This window comes from Mobula birostris, unplaced genomic scaffold (assembly GCF_030028105.1).
Source record: "Mobula birostris isolate sMobBir1 unplaced genomic scaffold, sMobBir1.hap1 scaffold_686, whole genome shotgun sequence".
Lineage (NCBI taxonomy): Eukaryota > Metazoa > Chordata > Chondrichthyes > Myliobatiformes > Myliobatidae > Mobula > Mobula birostris.
In genome coordinates, this window is record NW_027278405.1 from 163,018 (window position 1) to 185,698 (window position 22,681).

General features: G+C 56.1%; 2 protein-coding genes across 2 annotated transcripts in view; both read left to right on the plus strand.

Annotated features, from left to right (window-relative positions):
• Positions 1-11,149, plus strand: part of LOC140193661 (glycogen phosphorylase, muscle form-like) — a 154,729-nt gene extending 143,580 nt beyond the window's left edge. The window contains exons 16-17 of the mRNA XM_072250818.1: positions 10,286-10,352; positions 10,903-11,149. Coding sequence (XP_072106919.1) covers positions 10,286-10,352; positions 10,903-11,055 — 220 coding nt within the window. The 3' untranslated portion in view covers positions 11,056-11,149. The remainder of the gene's footprint in view (positions 1-10,285; positions 10,353-10,902) is intronic.
• Positions 11,150-13,551: 2,402 nt separating this feature from the next.
• LOC140193662 (uncharacterized) lies at positions 13,552-19,769 on the plus strand (the record flags this gene model as incomplete). The annotated part of the gene is made up of 1 exon (XM_072250819.1): positions 13,552-19,769. A coding segment is annotated over one exon (6,135 nt), but the record flags the coding sequence as incomplete, so codon positions are not given.
• Between the last annotated feature and the right edge of the window lie 2,912 nt (positions 19,770-22,681).

Genomic DNA, 22,681 nt, shown 5'->3' on the forward strand with positions numbered 1-22,681 from the left:
CGTTGGCAGAAACGCTGTGAAGGGACTGCACCTGGTGCGTTAGGTCTTCCTCATCAGCAATTACCCATTGACAGAGAGGCGGTGAAGGGACTGGGCCTGGTGCGTTCGATGTTCCTCATCAGCGAGCTCCCCGTTGGCAGAGAAACTGTGAAGGGTCTGGACCTGGTGCGTTAGACATTCCTCATCAGCAATTACACATTGACAGAGAGACTGTGAAGGGACTGGACCTGGTGCGTTAGACCTTCCTCATCAGCCAGCTCCCAGTTGGCAGAGACACTGTGAAGGGACTGGACCTGGTGCATTAGACCTTCCTCATCAGCAATTACACATTGACAGAGAGACTGTGAAGGGACTGGACCTGGTGCGTTAGATGTTCCTCCTCAGCGAGCTCCCCGTTGGCAGAGAGAATGTGAAGGGACTGGACCTGGTGCGTTCGACCTTCCTCATCAGCAATTACCCATTGACAGAGAGGCTGTGAAGGGACTGGACCTGGTGCGTTAGACCTTCCTCAGCAGCAAGCTCCCCGTTGGCAGAGAGACTGTGAAGGGACTGGACCTGGTGCGTTGGACCTTCCTCATCAGCGAGCTCCCCGTTGGCAGAGAGACTGTGAAGGGACTGGACCTAGTGCGTTAGACCTTCCTCATCAGCGAGCTCCCAGTTGGCAGAAACGCTGTGAAGGGACTGGACCTGGTGCGTTAGATCTTCCTCATCAGCAATTACCCATTGACAGACAGGCTGTGAAGGGACTGGACCTGTGCGTTCGACCTTCCTCATCAGCAATTACCCATTGACAGACAGGCTGTGAAGGGACTGGACCTGGTGCGTTAGACCTCCTTCATCAGCGAGCTCCCCGTTGGCAGAGAGACTGTGAAGGGACTGGACCTGGTGCATTAGAGCTTCCTCATCAGCGAGCTCCCTGTTGGTGGAAACGCTGTGAAGGGACTGCACCTGGTGCGTTAGATCTTCCTCATCAGCAATTACCCATTGACAGAGAGGCTGTGAAGGGACTGGACCTGGTGCGTTAGACCTTCCTCAGCAGCAAGCTCCCCGTTGGCAGAGAGACTGTGAAGGGACTGGACCTGGTGCGTTGGACCTTCCTCATCAGCGAGCTCCCCGTTGGCAGAGGGACTGTGAAGGGACTGGACCTAGTGCGTTAGACCTTCCTCATCAGCGAGCTCCCAGTTGGCAGAAACGCTGTGAAGGGACTGCACCTGGTGCGTTAGATCTTCCTCATCAGCAATTACCCATTGACAGACAGGCTGTGAAGGGACTGGACCTAGTGCGTTAGACCTTCCTCATCAGCAATTACCCATTTACAGAGAGGCTGTGAAGGGACTGGACCTGGTGCGTTAGACCACCCTCATCAACGAGCTCCCCGTTGGCAGAGAGACTGTGAAGGGACTGGACCTGGTGCGTTCGACCACCCTCATCAACTAGCTCCCTGTTGGCAGAGAGACTGTGAAGGGACTGGACCTGGTGCGTTAGACCTACCTCATCAGCGAGCTCCCAGTTGGCAGAGAGACTGTGAAGGGACTGGACCCGGTGCGTTAGACCTTCCTCATCAGCGAGCTCCCCGTTGGCAGAGAGACTGTGAAGGGACTGGACCTAGCGCGTTAGACCTTTCTCATCAGCGAGCTCCCCGTTGGCAGAAACGCTGTGAAGGGACTGCACCTGGTGCGTTAGGTCTTCCTCATCAGCAATTACCCATTGACAGAGAGGCGGTGAAGGGACTGGGCCTGGTGCGTTCGATGTTCCTCATCAGCGAGCTCCCCGTTGGCAGAGAAACTGTGAAGGGTCTGGACCTGGTGCGTTAGACATTCCTCATCAGCAATTACACATTGACAGAGAGACTGTGAAGGGACTGGACCTGGTGCGTTAGACCTTCCTCATCAGCCAGCTCCCAGTTGGCAGAGACACTGTGAAGGGACTGGACCTGGTGCATTAGACCTTCCTCATCAGCAATTACACATTGACAGAGAGACTGTGAAGGGACTGGACCTGGTGCGTTAGATGTTCCTCCTCAGCGAGCTCCCCGTTGGCAGAGAGAATGTGAAGGGACTGGACCTGGTGCGTTCGACCTTCCTCATCAGCAATTACCCATTGACAGAGAGGCTGTGAAGGGACTGGACCTGGTGCGTTAGACCTTCCTCAGCAGCAAGCTCCCCGTTGGCAGAGAGACTGTGAAGGGACTGGACCTGGTGCGTTGGACCTTCCTCATCAGCGAGCTCCCCGTTGGCAGAGGGACTGTGAAGGGACTGGACCTAGTGCGTTAGACCTTCCTCATCAGCGAGCTCCCAGTTGGCAGAAACGCTGTGAAGGGACTGCACCTGGTGCGTTAGATCTTCCTCATCAGCAATTACCCATTGACAGACAGGCTGTGAAGGGACTGGACCTGGTGCGTTCGACCTTCCTCATCAGCAATTACCCATTGACAGAGAGGCTGTGAATGGACTGGACCTGGTGCGTTAGACCTCCTTCATCAGCGAGCTCCCCGTTGGCAGAGAGACTGTGAAGGGACTGGACCTGGTGCGTTAGACCTCCCTCATCAACGATCTACCTGTTGGCAGAGAGACTGTAAAGGGACTGGACCTGGTGCGTTAGATCTTCCTCATCAGCAATGACCCATTGACAGACAGGCTGTGAAGGGACTGGACCCGGTGCGTTAGACCTTCCTCATCAGCGAGCTCCCCGTTGGCAGAGAGACTGTCACGGGACTGGACCTAGCGCGTTAGACCTTTCTCATCAGCGAGCTCCCCGTTGGCAGAAGCGCTGTGAAGGGACTGCACCTGGTGCGTTAGATCTTCCTCATCAGCAATTACCCATTGACAGAGAGGCGGTGAAGGGACTGGGCCTGGTGCGTTAGATGTTCCTCATCAGCGAGCTCCCCGTTGGCAGAGAAACTGTGAAGGGTCTGGACCTGGTGCGTTAGACATTCCTCATCAGCAATTACAGATTGACAGAGAGACTGTGAAGGGACTGGACCTGGTGCGTTAGACCTTCCTCATCAGCCAGCTCCCAGTTGGCAGAGACACTGTGAAGGGACTGGACCTGGTGCGTTAGACCTTCCTCATCAGGAATTACACATTGACAGAGAGACTGTGAAGGGACTGGACCTGGTGCGTCAGATGTTCCTCCTCAGCGAGCTCCCCGTTGGCAGAGAGAATGTGAAGGGACTGGACCTGGTGCGTTCGACCTTCCTCATCAGCAATTACAGATTGACAGAGAGACTGTGAAGGGACTGGACCTGGTGCGTTAGACCTTCCTCATCAGCCAGCTCCCAGTTGGCAGAGACACTGTGAAGGGACTGGACCTGGTGCGTTAGACCTTCCTCATCAGGAATTACACATTGACAGAGAGACTGTGAAGGGACTGGACCTGGTGCGTCAGATGTTCCTCCTCAGCGAGCTCCCCGTTGGCAGAGAGAATGTGAAGGGACTGGACCTGGTGCGTTCGACCTTCCTCATCAGCAATTACCCATTGACAGACAGGCTGTGAAGGGACTGGACCCGGTGCGTTAGACCTCCCTCATCAGCAATTACCCAACGACAGACAGGCTGTGAAGGGACTGGACCCGGTGCGTTAGACCTCCCTCATCAGCAATGACCCATTTACAGAGAGGCTGTGAAGGGATTGGACCTGGTGCGTTAGACCTCCCTCATCAGCGAGCTCCCCGTTGGCAGAGAGACTGTGAAGGGACTGGACCTGGTGCGTTAGACCTCCCTCATCAGCGAGCTCCCCGTTGGCAGAGAGACTGTGAAGGGACTGGACCTGGTGCGTTAGACCTCCCTCATCAGCAAGCTCCCCGTTGGCAGAGAGACTGTGAAGGGACTGGACCTGGTGCGTTGGACCTTCCTCATCAGCGAGCTCCCCGTTGGCAGAGAGACTGTGAAGGGACTGGACCTAGTGCGTTAGACCTTCCTCATCAGCGAGCTCCCAGTTGGCAGAAACGCTGTGAAGGGACTGGACCTGGTGCGTTAGATCTTCCTCATCAGCAATTACCCATTGACAGACAGGCTGTGAAGGGACTGGACCTGTGCGTTCGACCTTCCTCATCAGCAATTACCCATTGACAGACAGGCTGTGAAGGGACTGGACCTGGTGCGTTAGACCTCCTTCATCAGCGAGCTCCCCGTTGGCAGAGAGACTGTGAAGGGACTGGACCTGGTGCATTAGAGCTTCCTCATCAGCGAGCTCCCTGTTGGTGGAAACGCTGTGAAGGGACTGCACCTGGTGCGTTAGATCTTCCTCATCAGCAATTACCCATTGACAGAGAGGCTGTGAAGGGACTGGACCTGGTGCGTTAGACCTTCCTCAGCAGCAAGCTCCCCGTTGGCAGAGAGACTGTGAAGGGACTGGACCTGGTGCGTTGGACCTTCCTCATCAGCGAGCTCCCCGTTGGCAGAGGGACTGTGAAGGGACTGGACCTAGTGCGTTAGACCTTCCTCATCAGCGAGCTCCCAGTTGGCAGAAACGCTGTGAAGGGACTGCACCTGGTGCGTTAGATCTTCCTCATCAGCAATTACCCATTGACAGACAGGCTGTGAAGGGACTGGACCTGGTGCGTTCGACCTTCCTCATCAGCAATTACCCATTGACAGAGAGGCTGTGAACGGACTGGACCTGGTGCGTTAGACCTCCTTCATCAGCGAGCTCCCCGTTGGCAGAGAGACTGTGAAGGGACTGGACCTGGTGCGTTAGACCTCCCTCATCAACGATCTACCTGTTGGCAGAGAGACTGTAAAGGGACTGGACCTGGTGCGTTAGATCTTCCTCATCAGCAATGACCCATTGACAGACAGGCTGTGAAGGGACTGGACCCGGTGCGTTAGACCTTCCTCATCAGCGAGCTCCCCGTTGGCAGAGAGACTGTGAAGGGACTGGACCTAGCGCATTAGACCTTTCTCATCAGCGAGCTCCCCGTTGGCAGAAACGCTGTGAAGGGACTGCACCTGGTGCGTTAGATCTTCCTCATCAGCAATTACCCATTGACAGAGAGGCTGTGAAGGGACTGGGCCTGGTGCGTTAGATGTTCCTCATCAGCGAGCTCCCCGTTGGCAGAGAAACTGTGAAGAGTCTGGACCTGGTGCGTTACACCTTCCTCATCAGCAATTACACATTGACAGAGAGACTGTGAAGGGACTGGACCTGGTGCGTTAGATCTTCCTCATCAGCAATTACCCATTGACAGAGAGGCTGTGAAGGGACTGGACCTGGTGCGTTAGACCTTCCTCATCAGCGAGCTCCCCGTTGGCAGAGAGACTGTGAAGGGACTGGACCTAGCGCGTTAGACCTTTCTCATCAGCGAGCTCCCCGTTGGCAGAAACGCTGTGAAGGGACTGCACCTGGTGCGTTAGGTCTTCCTCATCAGCAATTACCCATTGACAGAGAGGCGGTGAAGGGACTGGGCCTGGTGCGTTCGATGTTCCTCATCAGCGAGCTCCCCGTTGGCAGAGAAACTGTGAAGGGTCTGGACCTGGTGCGTTAGACATTCCTCATCAGCAATTACACATTGACAGAGAGACTGTGAAGGGACTGGACCTGGTGCGTTAGACCTTCCTCATCAGCCAGCTCCCAGTTGGCAGAGACACTGTGAAGGGACTGGACCTGGTGCATTAGACCTTCCTCATCAGCAATTACACATTGACAGAGAGACTGTGAAGGGACTGGACCTGGTGCGTTAGATGTTCCTCCTCAGCGAGCTCCCCGTTGGCAGAGAGAATGTGAAGGGACTGGACCTGGTGCGTTCGACCTTCCTCATCAGCAATTACCCATTGACAGACAGGCTGTGAAGGGACTGGACCCGGTGCGTTAGACCCCCCTCATCAGCAATTACCCATTGAAAGAGAGGCTGTGAAGGGATTGGACCTGGTGCGTTAGACTTCCCTCATCAGCGAGCTCCCCGTTGGCAGAGAGACTGTGAAGGGACTGGACCTGGTGCGTTAGACCTCCTTCATCAGCGAGCTCCCCATTGGCAGAGAGACTGTGAAGGCACTGGACCTGGTGCGTTAGACCTCCTCATCAACGAGCTCCCTGTTGGCAGAGAGACTGTGAAGGGACTGGACCTGGTGCGTTAGACCTTCCTCATCAGCGAGCTCCCCGTTGGCAGAAACGCTGTGAAGGGACTGCACCTGGTGCGTTAGACCTTCCTCATCAGCAATTACCCATTGACAGACAGGCTGTGAAGGGACTGCACCTGGTGCGTTAGACCTTCCTCATCAGCAATTACCCATTGAAAGAGAGGCTGTGAAGGGACTGGGCCTGGTGCGTTAGACCTTCCTCATCAGCAAGCTCCCCGTTGGCAGAGAGACTGTGAAGAGACTGGACCTGGTGCGTTAGACCTTCCTCATCAGCGAGCTCCCTGTTGGCAGAGAGACTGTGAAGGGACTGGACCGGGTGCGTTAGACCTTCCTCAGCAGCGAGCTCCCCGTTCGCAGAGAGACTGTGAAGGGACTGGACCTGGTGCGTTAGACCTTCCTCATCAGCGAGCTACCAATTGGCAGAGAGACTGTGAAGGGACTGGACCTGGTGCGTTAGACCTTCCTCATCAGTAATTACCCATTGACAGAGAGACTGTGAAGGGACTGGACCTGGTGCTTTGGACCTTCCTCATCAGCAATTACCCATTGACAGAGAGGCTGTGAAGGGACTGGACCTGGTGCTTTTGACCTTCCTCATGAGCAATTACCCATTGACAGAGGGGCTGTGAAGGGACTGGGCCTGGTGCGTTAGATGTTCCTCATCAGCGAGCTCCCCATTGGCAGAGAAACTGTGAAGGGACTGGACCTGGTGCATCAGACCTTCCTCATCAGCAATTACCCATTGACAGAGAGACTGTGAAGGGACTGGACCTGGTGCGTTAGACCGTCCTCATCAGCGAGCTCCCCGTTGGCAGAGAGACTGTGAAGGGACTGGACCTAATGCTTTAGACCTTCCTCATCAGCGAGCTGCCCGTTGGCAGAGAGAGGGTGAAGGGACTGGACCTGGTGCGTTAGACCTTCCTCATCAGCAATTACCCATTGACAGAGAGGCTGTGAAGGGACTGGACCTGGTGCGTTAGACCTTCCTCATCAGCGAGCTCCCCGTTGGCAGAGAGACTGTGAAGAGACTGGACCTTGTGCGTTAGACCTTCCTCATCAGCAATTACCCGTTGGCAGAGAGACTGTGAAGGGACTGGACCTGGTGCGTTAGACCTTCCTCATCAGCGAGCTTCCCGTTGGCAGAGAGACTGTGAAGGGACTGGACCTGGTGCGTTAGACCTTCCTCATCAGCGAGCTTCCCCTTGGCAGAGAGACTGTGAAGGGACTGGACCTGGTGCGTTAGACCTTCCTCATCAGTGAGCTCCCCGTTGGCAGAGAGACTGTGAAGGCACTGGATCTGGTGCGTTAGACCTTCCTCATCACGAAGCTCCCCGTTGGCAGAGAGGCTGTGAAAGGACTGGACCTGGTGCGTTAGACCTTCCTCATCAGCGAGCTACCAGTTGGCAGAGAGACTGTGAAGGGACTGGACCTGGTGCGTTAGACCTTCCTCATCAGTAATTACCCATTGATAGAGAGACTGTGAAGGGACTGGACATGGTGCGTTAGACCTCTCTCATCAGCGAGCTCCCCGTTGGCAGAGAGACTGTGAAGCGACTGGACCTGGTGTGTTAGACTCCCTCATCAGCGACCTCCCCGTTGGCAGAGAGACGGTGAAGGGACTGGACCTGGTGCGTTAGACCTTTCTCATCAGCGAGCTTCCCGTTGGCAGAGAGACAGTGAAGGGACTGGACCTGGTGCGTTAGACCTTCCTCATCAGCCGGCTTCCCGTTGGCAGAGAGACTGTGAAGGGACTGGACCTGGTGCGTTAGACCTTCCTCATCACGAAGCTCCCCGTTGGCAGAGAGGCTGTGAAGGGACTGGGCCTGGTGCGTTAGACCTTCCTCAGCAGCGAGCTCTCCGTTCGCAGAGAGACTGTGAAGGGACTGGACCTGGTGCGTTAGACCTTCCTCATCAGTAATTACCCATTGACAGAGAGACTGTGAAGGGACTGGACCTGGTGCTTTGGACCTTCCTCATCAGCAATTTCCCATTGACAGAGAGGCTGTGAAGGGACTGGACCTGGTGCTTTTGACCTTTCTCAGCAGCAATTACCCATTTCCAGAGAGACTGTGAAGGGACTGGACCTGGTGCGTTAGACCTTCCTCATGAGCAATTACCCATTGACAGAGAAACTGTGAAGGGACTGGACCTGGTGCATCAGACCTTCCTCATCAGCAATTACCCATTGACAGAGAGACTGTGAAGGGACTGGACCTGGTGCGTTAGACCGCCCTCATCAGCGAGCTGCCTGTTGGCAGAGAGAGGGTGAAGGGACTGGACCTGGTGCGTTAGACCTTCCTCATCAGCAATTACCCATTGACAGAGAGGCTGTGAAGGGACTGGACCTGGTGCGTTAGACCTTCCTCATCAGCGAGCTCCCCGTTGGCAGAGAGACTGTGAAGAGACTGGACCTTGTGCGTTAGACCTTCCTCATCAGCAATTACCCATTGACAGAGAGACTGTGAAGGGACTGGACCTGGTGCGTTAGACCTTCCTCATCAGCGAGCTCCCCATTGACAGAGAGACTGTGAAGGGTCTGGACCTGGTGCGTTAGACCTTCCTCATCAGCAAGCTCCCCGTTGGCAGAGAGACTGTGAAGTGACTGGACCTGGTGCGTTAGACCTTCCTCATCAGCGAGCTCCCCGTTGGCAGAGAGACTGTGAAGGGACTGGACCTGGTGCGTTAGACCTTCCTCATCAGCGAGCTCCCCCTTGGCAGAGAGACTGTGAAGGGACTGGACCTGGTGCGGACCATCACACGAGTGGTCACCGCAGTTGCTCTTCTTGTGATCTGAAGACCCTGTCGGACCTAGTTAATGTGGATTGCCGCAAATCCTGAATCACTGAGTTATTAGTGGACAGCAGGGAGGGTGGTGGAGCTGTTTGCCGTCGGTTGCAGCAAGGACTGGGCCCCATGCCGCAGTGTCGCCTGATTACAGCCGGCCGGGATAGAGGGGTTGGAGCTGGGGATGGTGTGGTGTGGCGTCCAGGCTGGAGTCACTCAGCAGAAGACGAGCTGTGTTGTGTTCATTTGCAACATCCTCCTGTACTCGGTGTCACCACCCACAGCTCCAACCTGCTAATTTAGTTTGCTGACGACACTACACTGATTGACCTCATCTCAAACAATAATGAGGCAGTCTACAGACAGGAAGTCATCACCCTGACACAGTGATGTCAAGAAAACAGCCTCTCCCTCGATGTCGCAAAAACAAAGGAGCTGGTTGTGGACTGCAGGAAGAATGGAGACGGGCTAACCCCTGTTGACATCAATGGATCTGGGGTTGAGAGGGTGATCAGCTTCAAGTTACTTGGCAGAAACATCACTGAGGACCTCACATGGTCTGTACATATACCGACTGTGTGGTGAAAAGGCACGACAGCGCATCTTTCATCTCTCTCTAGACGGTTGAGGAAGTTTGGTGTGGGCCTCCAGATCCTAAGGACTTTCTACAGGGGCACAATTGAGAGCATCCTGACTGGCTGCATCACTGCCTAATATGGGAACTGTACCTCCCTCGATCGCAGGACTCTGCAGAGAGTGGTGTGGACAGCCCAGTACATCTGTAGACGTGAACTTCCCACTATTCAGGACATTTACAAGGACAGGTGTGTAAAAAGGGCCCGAAGGATCACTGTGGACCCGAGTCACCCCAGCCACAAATGTTCCAGCTGCTACCATCTGGGAAACCGTACCACAGCATAAAAGCCAGGACCAACAGGCTCCGGGACAGCTCCTTCCACCAGGCCATCAGACTGATCAGTTCATGCTGATGAAACTGTATGTCTATGTTATATCGACTGTCCTGTTGTACATAATACTTATTATAGATTACTATAAATTGCACGTTTAGATGGAGACGTAACGTAAAGATTTTTACTGCTCCTGTATATGAAGGATGTAAGAAATAAAGTCAACTCAATTCAACATTCACTTGGACTAAATTTTGTTTGTGTGTGTCTGTGTTTTCCTGATATCTTTTGTGTGCTTGCCGTGTTTTATGTTTTCCGTGTGTTTTGCAGCTTGCCCTGGAGGATTGCTGTTCGGTTTGGCTGTGTTCGTGGGTATTGAACGGCACAACGTGTGCTGGGGGTGGGGGAGGCGTCGCAGGTGGGTCGGGAGTGTCGCCATCTCGAGGGCGGTGATCCTCCACAAGGTCAGGCTGCCAAGTAACCCTGCCTCTCACCTCTGCCCTTTTCCCCCCACAGGTTCAAAGTGTTTGCTGACTATGAGGACTACATCAAATGCCAGGACCGCGTCAGCGCCTTGTACATGGTTAGTGTGTGTGGGCGGCTCGCCGCATGCGTAGGAGACCGCGGGGTCTGTGTATTCCTTAACCGCGCGCAGGGCTCCTGTGTCTGCGCGTGTCTACGTACAGTGGGTTGGGGAGTTCCAGAGGGATGCGCGCTTCTGTGCCCGTGGCGCAGTAAGACAGCTGCCTCTCAGCTCCAGGGACCCGGGGTCGACCCTGTCTCGAGTTTTCGCCTCCTCCCCTGGGTGCTCCGCTGCCCACGCACGTCACGCAGTGCGGGGGTCAGTGGGTTCATTGTCCTCTGTAGGTTGTGCCCTGCGTGTGTGTGGGTGACAGGATGGGAATACGGTGAGATCGGGGTAAGTGGGTCAGCAGAGAGTCAGCGGGCCGAAGGACCTGTGTCTGGGCTGTGTCTTGTGGGGAGGCAGGGTTGGTCAGTGCCTTGGGGTTGAAGAGGAGGACCAGTTCCTCTGTGTGTGTGTGCGTGTGTGTGTGTGTGTGTGTGTGTGTGTGTGTGAGAGAGAGAGGGGCTGTTACAGGTATGAGCTAACCCGTCCCCCTGGCTTCCTGCAGAATTCCAAGGAGTGGACCAAGATGGTCATCAAAAACATTGCTGCCTCAGGGAAGTTCTCCAGCGACAGGACCATCACGGAGTACGCCCGGCAGATATGGGGAGTGGAGCCCAGCAAGCACAAGATCCCGCCCCCCAGCGAGCCCCGGGAGTGAGGCCGTCTCCGCACGTCCCTCTTCCTCCCCGCCTCACCCTCCCCCCGACCCCAGCCTGAGTGAATCGGCGGGCGACGAGGGGTGGGACCTCTCAGCCGTCTGTCTGACGCGACCCCCCGGCTCTGTTACAACACCCGCCTGCTTTCACAACGTGGTCCCTGAGATCCCTCAACCAGGGAGGAAGCTCCCATCTCACGCTGGGTTGAAAACTCCCTTCCACTCCCACACCCCCACAACCCCCGTGTCTCTATCATGGCTGTCACTCTCGCTGTCTGCTTCTCTCTCTCTCTGTCTCTCACACCAGACCGTCTCCCCAAATCAAGCCAAGGAACAACGCGGTAAACTGGTGACACGAGTTAGCAGTCTGAGTGAGTTTAGCCCAGGGCTCGCGCTCTTCCCCACGCTGCTGCTCTACTTCCGAAGCTGACTGGGATCCTTCAGCTCTGACGTGAAGTCCACTTTCCCTTGTGCTCAACAATCCCCGTTCCCGCAGGCAAAGGCTGGTGCCTGGGGATGGCAAGTTCTTTCACCTTAAAACACAGGGGGCACCTGCTATCCGCCACTGCACCCCCTCGCCACAACCATAACTTTAACCTGCTGATCTAGGACGGGAAAGTTAAGTCTTCCCTCATGCATTTAATACGTCAGCAACTTATCTGAAATGTAAATGTTTATGTTAAACGGGTATGAAATTGAACTACTGAATATTGGCCTGGGACACTACTGGTGGCCAACTAGAAGCGGAGGTTTCTTTGTAAGCTCGCCCAGCCGGAGAGAAGGTCAGCCACACTCTACATGGGTGGGGGCCACCTAACCTCCTGCCATCCTCAGATGGGGGTGGGGGGGTGGGATCCACCCTCAGTTCCTGTCTTCTCTCGCGCTCCAGCAGTGGGCAATTCCGAGCTGTGAAACTCTGCTGAATGAGATTAATCGGACACTGTTCCCACTCTGCTGTGTTCAGACCTGAGCTCCAGGTCTGGGCCCAAGAAAGCAGCTGTCATTGACAGTCCTCATCTCAGCCCCTTGTTTCTGCTCTTCGCCAGGTAACTCCACTCAGCCTGTCCCGCCATTTACCCCTCCCAGTCTCTTTCCAGCTCCCTCTCTATCTCCTCCCCTCCCAGTCTCTTTCCAACTCCATCCATCCCTCTCCTCCCAGTCTCCAACTCTGCTCACTGTCCTCCCCTCCCAGTCTCTTTCCAGCTCCATTCGCCCCTCTCCTCCCAGTCTCCAACTCTGCTCACTGTCCTCCCCTCCCAGTCTCTTTCCAGCTCCATCCACCCCTCTCTCCTCCCCTCCCAGTCTCTTTCCAGCTCCATCCACCCCTCTCCTCCCAGTCTCCAACTCTGCTCACTGTCCTCCCCTCCCAGTCTCTTTCCAGCTCCATCCACCCCTCTCCTCCCAGTCTCCAACTCTGCTCACTGTCCTCCCCTCCCAGTGTCTTTCCAACTCCATCCACCCCTCCCCTCCCAGTCTCTTTCCAGCTCCATCCATCCCTCTCCTCCCAGTCTCCAACTCTGCTCACTGTCCTCCCATCCTAGTCTCTTTCCAGCTCCATCCACCCCTCTCCTACCAGTCTCCAACTCTGCTCACTGTCCTCCCCTCCCAGTCTCTTTCCAGCTCCATCCACCCCTCTCCTCCCAGTCTCCAACTCTGCTCATTGTCCTCCCCTCCCAGTCTCTTTCCAGCTCCATCCACCCCTCTCCTCCCAGTCTCCAACTCTGCTCACTATCCTCCCCTCCCAGTCTCTGTCCAGCTCCATCCACCACTCTCCTCCCAGTCTCCAACTCTGCTCACTGTCCTCCCCTCCCAGTCTCTTTCCAGCTCCATCCACCCCTTTCCTCCCAGTCTCCAACTCTGCTCACTGTCCTCCCCTCCCAGTCTCTTTACAGCTCCATCCACCCCTCTCCTCCCAGTCTCCAACTCTGCTCATTGTCCTCCCCTCCCAGTCTCTTTCCAGCTCCATCCACCCCTCTCTCCTCCCCTCCCATTCTCTTTCCAGCTCCATCCACCCCTCTCCTCCCAGTCTCCAACTCTGCTCACTGTCCTCCCCTCCCAGTCTCTTTCCAGCTCCATCCACCCTTCTCCTCCCCTCCCAGTCTCTTGCCAGCTCCATCCACCCCTCTCCTCCCAGTCTCCAACTCTGCTCACTGTTCTCCCCTCCCAGTCTCTTTCCAGCTCCCCATCTCTCCTCCCAGTCTCTAACTCTGCTCACTGTCCTCCCCTCCCAATCTCTTTCCAGCTCCATCCACCCTTCTCCTCCCAGTCTCCAACTCTGCTCACTGTCCTCCCCTCCCAGTCTCTTTCCAGCTCCATCCACCCTTCTCCTCCCCTCCCAGTCTCTTGCCAGCTCTATCTGCCCCTCTCCTCCCAGTTTCCAACTCTGCTCACTGTCCTGTCCTCCCGGTCTCTTTCCAACTCCATCCACCCCTCCCCTCCCAGTCTCTTTCCAGCTCCATCCACCCCTCTCCTCCCAGTCTCCAACTCTGCTGACTGTCCTCCCCTCCCAGTGTCTTTCCAGCTCCATCCACCCCCTCCTCCCAGTCTCCAACTCTGCTCACTGTCCTCCCCTCCCAGTCTCTTTCCAGCTCCATCCACCCCTCTCCTCCCAGTCTCCAACTCTGCTCACTGTCCTCCCCTCCCAATCTCTTGCCAGCTCCATGCACCCCTCTCCTCCCAGTCTGCAACTCCGCTCACTGTCCTCCCCTCCCAGTCTCTTTCCAGCTCCCCTCCCAGTCTCTTTCCAGCTCCATCCACCCTTCTCCTCCCCTCCCAGTCTCTTGCCAGCTCTATCCAACCCTCTCCTCCCAGTATCCAACTCTGCTCACTGTCCTCCCCTCCCTGTCTCTTTCCAGCTCCAACCACCCCTCGCCTCCCAGTCCCCAACTCTGCTCACTGTCTTCCCCTCCCAGTCTCTTTCCAGCTCCATCCACCCCTCTCCTCCCAGTCTCTTTCCAGCTCTATCCACCCCTCTCTTCCCATTCTCCAACTCTGCTCACTGTCCTCCCCTCCCAGTCTATTTCCAGCTCCATCCACCCTTCTCCTCCCAGTCTCCAACTCTGCTCACTGTCCTCCCCTCCCAGTCTCTTTCCAGCTCCATCCACCCTTCTCCTCCCCTCCCAGTCTCTTGCCAGCTCTATCTGCCCCTCTCCTCCCAGTCTCCAACTCTGCTCACTGTCCTCCCCTCCCAGTCTCTTTCCAGCTCCATCCACCCCTCTCCTCCCAGTCTCCAACTCTGCTCACTGTCCTCCCCTCCCAGTCTCTTTCCAGCTCCATCCACCCCTCTCCTCCCAGTCTCCAACTCTGCTCATTGTCCTCCCCTCCCAGTCTCTTTCCAGCTCCATCCACCCTCTCCTCCCAGTCTCCAACTCTGCTCACTGTCCTCCCCTCCCAGTCTCCTTCCAGCTCCATCCACCCCTCTCCTCCCAGTCTCCAACTCTGCTCACTGTCCTCCCCTCCCAGTCTCTTTCCAGCTCCATCCAACCTTCTCCTCCCCTCCCAGTCTCTTGCCAGCTCTATCTGCCCCTCTCCTCCCAGTTTCCAACTCTGCTCACTGTCCTGTCCTCCCAGCCTTTTTCCAACTCCATCCACCCCTCCCCTCCCAGTCTCTTTCCAGCTCCATCCACCCCTCTCCTCCCAGTCTCCAACTCTGCTGACTGTCCTCCCCTCCCAGTCTCTTTCCAGCTCCATCCACCCCTCTCCTCCCAGTCTCCAACTCTGCTCACTGTCCTGTCCTCCCGGTCTCTTTCCAACTCCATCCACCCCTCCCCTCCCAGTCTCTTTCCAGCTCCATCCACCCCTCTCCTCCCAGTCTCCAACTCTGCTCACTGTCCTCCCCTCCCAGTCTCTTTACAGCTCCATCCACCCCTCTCCTCCCAGTCTCCAACTCTGCTCACTGTCCTCCCCTCCCAGTCTCTTTCCAGCTCCATCCAGCCCTCTCCTCCCAGTCTCCAACTCTGCTCACTGTCCTCCCCTCCCAATCTCTTTCCAGCTCCATCCACCCCTCTCCTTTCAGTCTCCAACTCTGCTCACTGTCCTCCCCTCCCAGTCTCTTTCCAGCTCCATCCACCCCTCTCCTCCCAGTCTCCAACTCTGCTCATTGTCCTCCCCTCCCAGTCTCTTTCCAGCTCCATCCACCCTATCCTCCCAGACTCCAACTCTGCTCATTGTCCTCCCCTGCCAGTCTCTTTCCAGCTCCCCCTCTCTCCTCCCAGTCTCCAACTCTGCTCACTGTCCTCCCCTCCCAGTCTCTTTCCAGCTCTATCCACCCCTCTCCTCCCAGTCTCCAACTCTGCTCACTGTCCTCCCATCCTAGTCTCCTTCCAGCTCCATCCACCCCTCTCCTACCAGTCTCCAACTCTGCTCACTGTCCTCCCCTCCCGGTCTCTTTCCAGCACCATCCACCCCTCTCCTCCCAGTCTCCAACTCTGCTCACTGTCCTCCCCTCCCAGTCTCTTTCCAGCTCCCCCTCTCTCCTCCCAGTCTCCAACTCTGCTCACTGTCCTCCCCTCCCAGTCTCTTTCCAGCTCTATCCACCCCTCTCCTCCCAGTCTCCAACTCTGCTCACTGTCCTCCCATCCTAGTCTCCTTCCAGCTCCATCCACCCCTCTCCTACCAGTCTCCAACTCTGCTCACTGTCCTCCCCTCCCGGTCTCTTTCCAGCACCATCCACCCCTCTCCTCCCAGTCTCCAACTCTGCTCACTGTCCTCACCTCCCAGTCTCTTTCCAGCTCCCCTCCCAGTCTCTTTCCAGCTCCATCCACCCCTCTCCTCCCAGTCTCCAACTCTGCTCACTGTCCTCCCCTCCCAGTCTCTTTCCAGCTCCATCCACCCTTCTCCTCCCCTCCCAGTCTCTTGCCAGCTCTATCTGCCCCTCTCCTCCCAGTTTCCAACTCTGCTCACTGTCCTGTCCTCCTGGTCTCTTTCCAGCTCCATCCACCCCTCTCCTCCCAGTTTCTTTCCAGCTCCATCCACCCCTCTCCTCCCAGTCTCTTGCCAGCTCTATCCACCCCTCTCCTCCCAGTCTCCAACTCTGCTGACTGTCCTCCCCTCCCAGTCTCTTTCCAGCTCCATCCACCCCTCTCCTCCCAGTCTCCAACTCTGCTCACTGTCCTGTCCTCCCGGTCTCTTTCCAACTCCATCCACCCCTCCCCTCCCAGTCTCTTTCCAGCTCCATCCACCCCTCTCCTCCCAGTCTCCAACTCTGCTCACTGTCCTCCCCTCCCAGTCTCTTTCCAGATCCATCCACCCCTCTCTCCTCCCCTCCCAGTCTCTTTCCAGCTCCATCCACCCCTCTCCTCCCACTCTCGAACTCTGCTCACTGTCCTCCCCTCCCAGTCTCTTTCCAGCTCCATCCACCCCTCTCTCCTCTCCTCCCAGTCTCTTTCCAGCTCCATCTACCCCTCTCCTCCCAGTCTCCAACTCTGCTCACTGTCCTCCCCTCCCAGTCTCTTTCCACCTCCCCTCCCAGTCTCTTTCTGCTCCATCCACCCCTCTCCTCCCAGTCTCCAACTCTACTCACTGTCCTCCCCTCCCAGTCTCTTTCCAGCTCCCCCTCTCTCCTCCCAGTCTCCAACTCTGCTCACTGTCCACCCCTCCCAATCTCTATCCAGCTCCATCCACCCCTCTCCTGCCAGTCTCCAACTCTGCTCACTGTCCTCCCCTCCCAGTCTCTTTCCAGCTCCCCTCCCAGTCTCTTTCCAGCTCCATCCACCCCTCTCCTCCCCTCCCAGTCTCTTGCCAGCTCTATCCACCCCTCTCCTCCCAGTCTCCAACTCTGCTCACTGTCCTCCCCTCCCAGTCTCTTTCCAGCTCCATCCACCCCTCTCCTCCCAGTCTCCAACTCTGCTCACTGTCCTCCCCTCCCAGTCTCTTTCCAGCTCCATCCACCCCTCTCCTCCCCTCCCAGTCTCTTGCCAGCTCTATCCACCCCTCTCCTCCCAGTCTCCAACTCTGCTCACTGTCCTCCCCTCCCAGTCTCTTTCCAGCTCCATCCACCCCTCTCCTCCCAGTCTCCAACTCTGCTCACTGTCCTCCCCTCCCAGTCTCTTTCCAGCTCCAACCACCCTTCTCCTCCCCTCCCAGTCTCTTGCCAGCTCTATCTGTCCCTCTCCTCCCAGTCTCCAACTCTGCTCACTGTCCTGTCCTCCTGGTCTCTTTCCAACTCCATCCACCCCTCCCCTCCCAGTCTCTTTCCAGCTCCATCCACCCCTCTCCTCCCAGTCTCCAACTCTGCTCACTGTCCTCCCCTCCCAGTCTCTTTACAGCTCCATCTGCCCCTCTGCTCCCAGTCTCCAACTCTGCTCACTGTCCTCCCCTCCCAGTGTCTTTCCAGCTCCCCTCCCAGTCTCTTTCCAGCTCCATCCACCCCTCTCCTCCCAGTCTCCAACTCTTCTCACTGTCCTCCCCTCCCAGTCTCTTTCCAGCTCCATCCACCCATCTCCTCCCAGTCTCCAACTCTGCTCACTGTCCTCCCCTCCCAATCTCTTTCCAGCTCCATCCACCCCTCTCCTCCCACTCTCCAACTCTGCTCACTGTCCTCCCCTCCCAGTCTATTTCCAGCTCCATCCACCCCCTCCTCCCAGTCTGCAACTCCGCTCACTGTCTTCCCCTCCCAGTGTCTTTCCAGCTCCATCCACCCCTTCCCTCCCCTCCCAGTCTCTTTTCAGCTCCATCCACCCCTCTCCTCCCACTCTCGAACTCTGCTCACTGTCCTCCCCTCCCAGTCTCTTTCCAGCTCCATCCACCCCTCTCTCCTCTCCTCCCAGTCTCTTTCCAGCTCCATCTACCCCTCTCCTCCCAGTCTCCAACTCTGCTCACTGTCCTCCCCTCCCAGTCTCTTTCCACCTCCCCTCCCAGTCTCTTTCTGCTCTATCCACCCCTCTCCTCCCAGTCTCCAACTCTGCTCACTGTCCTCCCCTCCCAGTCTCTTTCCAGCTCCCCCTCTCTCCTCCCAGTCTCCAACTCTGCTCACTGTCCACCCCTCCCAATCTCTATCCAGCTCCATCCACCCCTCTCCTGCCAGTCTCCAACTCTGCTCACTGTCCTCCCCTCCCAGTCTCTTTCCAGCTCCCCTCCCAGTCTCTTTCCAGCTCCATCCACCCCTCTCCTCCCCTCCCAGTCTCTTGCCAGCTCTATCCACCCCCTCCTCCCAGTCTCCAACTCTGCTCACTGTCCTCCCCTCCCAGTCTCTTTCCAGCTCCATCCACCCCTCTCCTCCCAGTCTCCAACTCTGCTCACTATCCTCCCCTCCCAGTCTCTTTCCAGCTCCATCCACCCTTCTCCTCCCCTCCCAGTCTCTTGCCAGCTCTATCTGTCCCTCTCCTCCCAGTTTCCAACTCTGCTCACTGTCCTGTCCTCCCGGTCTCTTTCCAACTCCATCCACCCCTCCCCTCCCAGTCTCTTTCCAGCTCCATCCACCCCTCTCCTCCCAGTCTCCAACTCTGCTCACTGTCCTCCCCTCCCAGTCTCTTTACAGCTCCATCTGCCCCTCTGCTCCCAGTCTCCAACTCTGCTCACTGTCCTCCCCTCCCAGTGTCTTTCCAGCTCCCCTCCCAGTCTCTTTCCAGCTCCATCCACCCCTCTCCTCCCAGTCTCCAACTCTTCTCACTGTCCTCCCCTCCCAGTCTCTTTCCAGCTCCATCCACCCATCTCCTCCCAGTCTCCAACTCTGCTCACTGTCCTCCCCTCCCAATCTCTTTCCAGCTCCATCTTCCCCTCTCCTCCCAGTCTGCAACTCCGCTCACTGTCTTCCCCTCCAAGTCTCTTTCCAGCTCCATCCACCCCTCTCCTCCCAGTCTCTTTCCAGCTCTATCCACCCCTCTCCTCCCACTCTCCAACTCTGCTCACTGTCCTCCCCTCCCAGTCTATTTCCAGCTCCATCCACCCCTCTCCTCCCAGTCTGCAACTCCGCTCACTGTCTTCCCCTCCCAGTCTCTTTCCAGCTCCATCCACCCCTCCCCTCCCCTCCCAGTCTCTTTTCAGCTCCATCCATCCCTCTTCTCCCAGTCTCCAACTCTGCTCACTGTCCTCCCCTCCCAGTCTCTTTCCAGATCCATCCACCCCTCTCTCCTCCCCTCCCAGTCTCTTTCCAGCTCCATCCACCCCTCTCCTCCCACTCTCGATCTCTGCTCACTGTCCTCCCCTCCCAGTCTCTTTCCAACTCCCCTCCCAGTCTCTTTCTGCTGCATCCACCCCTCTCCTCCCAGTCTCCAACTCTGCTCACTGTCCACCCCTCCCAGTCTCTTTCCAGCTCCCCCTCTCTCCTCCCAGTCTCCAACTCTGCTCACTGTCCACCCCTCCCAATCTCTATCCAGCTCCATCCACCCCTCTCCTGCCAGTCTCCAACTCTGCCCACTGTCCTCCCCTCCCAGTCTCTTTCCAGCTCCCCTCCCAGTCTCTTTCCAGCTCCATCCACCCCTCTCCTCCCCTCCCAGCCTCTTGCCAGCTCTATCCACCCCTCTCCTCCCAGTCTCCAACTCTGCTCACTGTCCTCCCCTCCCAGTCTCTTTCCAGCTCCCCTCCCAGTCTCTTTCCAGCTCCATCCACCCCTCTCCTCCCCTCCCAGCCTCTTGCCAGCTCTATCCACCCCTCTCCTCCCAGTCTCCAACTCTGCTCACTGTCCTCCCATCCTAGTCTCCTTCCAGCTCCATCCACCCCTCTCCTACCAGTCTCCAACTCTGCTCACTGTCCTCCCCTCCCAGTGTCGTTCCAGCTCCATCCACCCCTCTCCTCCCAGTCTCCAACTCTGCTCACTGTCCTCCCCTCCCAGTCTCTTTCCAGCTCCATCCACCCCTCTCCTCCCAGTCTCCAACTCTGCTCACTGTCCTCCCCTCCCAGTCTCTTTCCAGCTCCATCCACCCCTCTCCTCCCAGTCTCCAACTCTGCTCACTGTCCTCCCCTCCCAGTCTCTTTCCAGCTCCATCCACCCCTCTGCTCCCCTCCCAGTCTCTTTCCAGCTCCATCCACCCCTCTGCTCCCCTCCCAGTCTCTTTCCAGCTCCATCCACCCCTCTCCTCACAGTCTCCAACTCTGCTCACTGTTCTCCCCTCCCAGTCTCTTTCCGGTTCCATCCAGCCCTCTCTCTTCCCCTCCCCTCCCTCTCTCTTTCCAGCTCGGCTCTCTCTCCATCCTCCCTGTCTCCTCTTCCTCTCCTTTCCCTCCCGTTGTCCTGGGATGTGGGATTGTTGTGGTGCCAAGTTGACCGATGTTTACAACACTTTAATTCCATCGTTCCTTGCCACCATCCAGAGACAAAAGCTCACTTTGAGGAATGTTGGTTGACTGTGTTTACAGCAGCCATTTCGCTTAGCTGAGGTGCAGAGAAAGATGACAAAATGCCCTGCCTGTTACGCCCCACTCCCACCACCTCCCCTGGGAATTTAGCTGAAGCACTCCCTCCCCCACCGTGGGGTCACCCACCGTGCGTGAGCTGCATGTTTCTCCAGTGCAATATTGTGTTGACATTTGTACTGCCACTGACATTAAAAGTGATGGTTGAGCTGCTGGGATCTGCTGTTTTACTTGGTCAGGCATGGAGGTGTTCCGGCGGCAAGAGGGCTCCATTGCCTCTCTCCCTGACACATTCTCACCCACGCTACCGTGGACATCGGCTGACAGGGGTACGTCAATGATAGGCATCAGAGAGGGTCCAGAGGAGCTGCTCCCTCCAGCCGGTACTTACTGGAGTTTCGAACAACAAGGAGCATCTCATCGAAACCTATTGAATACTGAAATGGAGTGGACACATGTCTGAATAAAAGGGTGCCCCCTTAGAACAGAGATGAGAAAATACCTCTTCAGCCAGTGAGGGGGTGAATCTGTGGAATTCATAGCCACAGGCGGACGAGGAGGCCAAGCCATTGGGTATATTTAAGGCAGAGTTTGATGGGTTCTTGATTAGTCAGGGTGTCAAAGGTTGCAGAGTTGAGTTGGGATAATAAATCAACCATGATGGAATGGTGGAGCATATTCAATGGGCCAGCTGTCCTAATTCTGTTCCTATGTCTTGTGGTACGACCAGCCCAGGGCACCGGGCAGTATCTACCCCCCCCTCCCACCTTAGTTCATAATACTACATTGTTTCATCCGTGAGTTTAGAAACGTAGAAAACCTACAGCACAATACAGGCCCTTCGGCCCACAAAGCACCATGTACCTATCCAAAAGTCACTTAAAAGACCCTATCGTATCCGCCTCCACCACCGTTGCTGGCAGCCCATTCCACGCACTCACCACTCTCTGAGTAAAAAAAACTTACCCCGGACATCTCCTCTGTACCTACTCCCCAGCACTTTAAACCTGTGTCCTCTTGTGGCAACCATTTCAGCCCTGGGGAAAAGCCTCTGACTATCCACACGATCAATGCCTCTCAACATCTTATACGCCTCTATCCGGTCACCTCTCATCCTCCGTCGCTCCAAGGAGAAAAGGCCAAGTTCACTCAACCTGTTTTCATAAGGCATGCTCCCCAATCCAGGCAACATCCTTGTAAATAAATCTCCTCTGCACCCTTTCTATGGTTTCCACATCCTTCCTGTAGTGAGGCAACCAGAACTGAGCTCAGTACTCCAAGTGGGTTCTGACCAGGGTCCTATATAGCTGCAACATTACCTCTCCGCTCCTAAATTCAATCCCATGATTGATGAAGGACAATACACCGTATGCCTTCTTAACCACAGAGTCAACCTGCACAGCTGCTTTGAGTGTCCTATGGACTCGGACCCCAAGATCCCTCTGATCCTCCACACTGCCAAGAGTCTTACCATTAATACTATATTCTGTCTTCAAATTTGACCTACCAAAATGAACCACCTCACACTTCTCTGGGTTAAACTCCATCTGCCACCTCTCAGCCCAGTTTTGCATCCTATCAATGTCCCACTGTAACCTCTGACAGCCCCCCACACTATCCGCAACACCTCACACCTTTGTGTCATATGCAAGGAATTTCATTTCACCCTGATGTACATGGCACATGCATTAATCTGATCAGTACGGGATCTCTGATCTCAGGGAAGCAGGGACATGTGGCTGAATTAGACCCTACTGAGGACATATATCTCCCACGGTAATGGCCAGTTAGATGAAAGCGCTCGTCTCCAGTGTGGGGTCCCAAACCTCTTTCCTCACATGGACAAACTGGACAGATTTCCCCACAGCGAGGGCATAACTGCCCAAAACTTCTGAACTCTTCCCACCTGCACTGTCACTCATGGCTGCCAACAGCATTGATTCTCTCTGCAGTTGGAGGAGGCCGCCGCGATGGCTTACTGTTGAGCAGGCAGGGAAAGGATTTCATCTGCTACTGAAGTGGAGCGAGACCGTGGAGGCACGGGCAACCACAGATCAATATGCAATCCGCTAGAGAAACTCAGAGAGCCAGGCAGGAGTGCAGGGCTTTCATCCGGGATCATCAACAATTCCTTTCCCACCAGCAGGTTGTCGACCGCTGGGGCAAAGCTCAGCATCACATTTATTACCACCGACTTGCCGTGGTGTAAAAAGTTCTTCAGAAGCGTAGTAATGCAAATACACAAAATAACTATAAATCACAAAATAGTCTGTTCACGAATCAGCTTGTGCTGTTACATTCCATGTCGAGTGTGTCTTTTGGCCCCTGTACCTCCTCC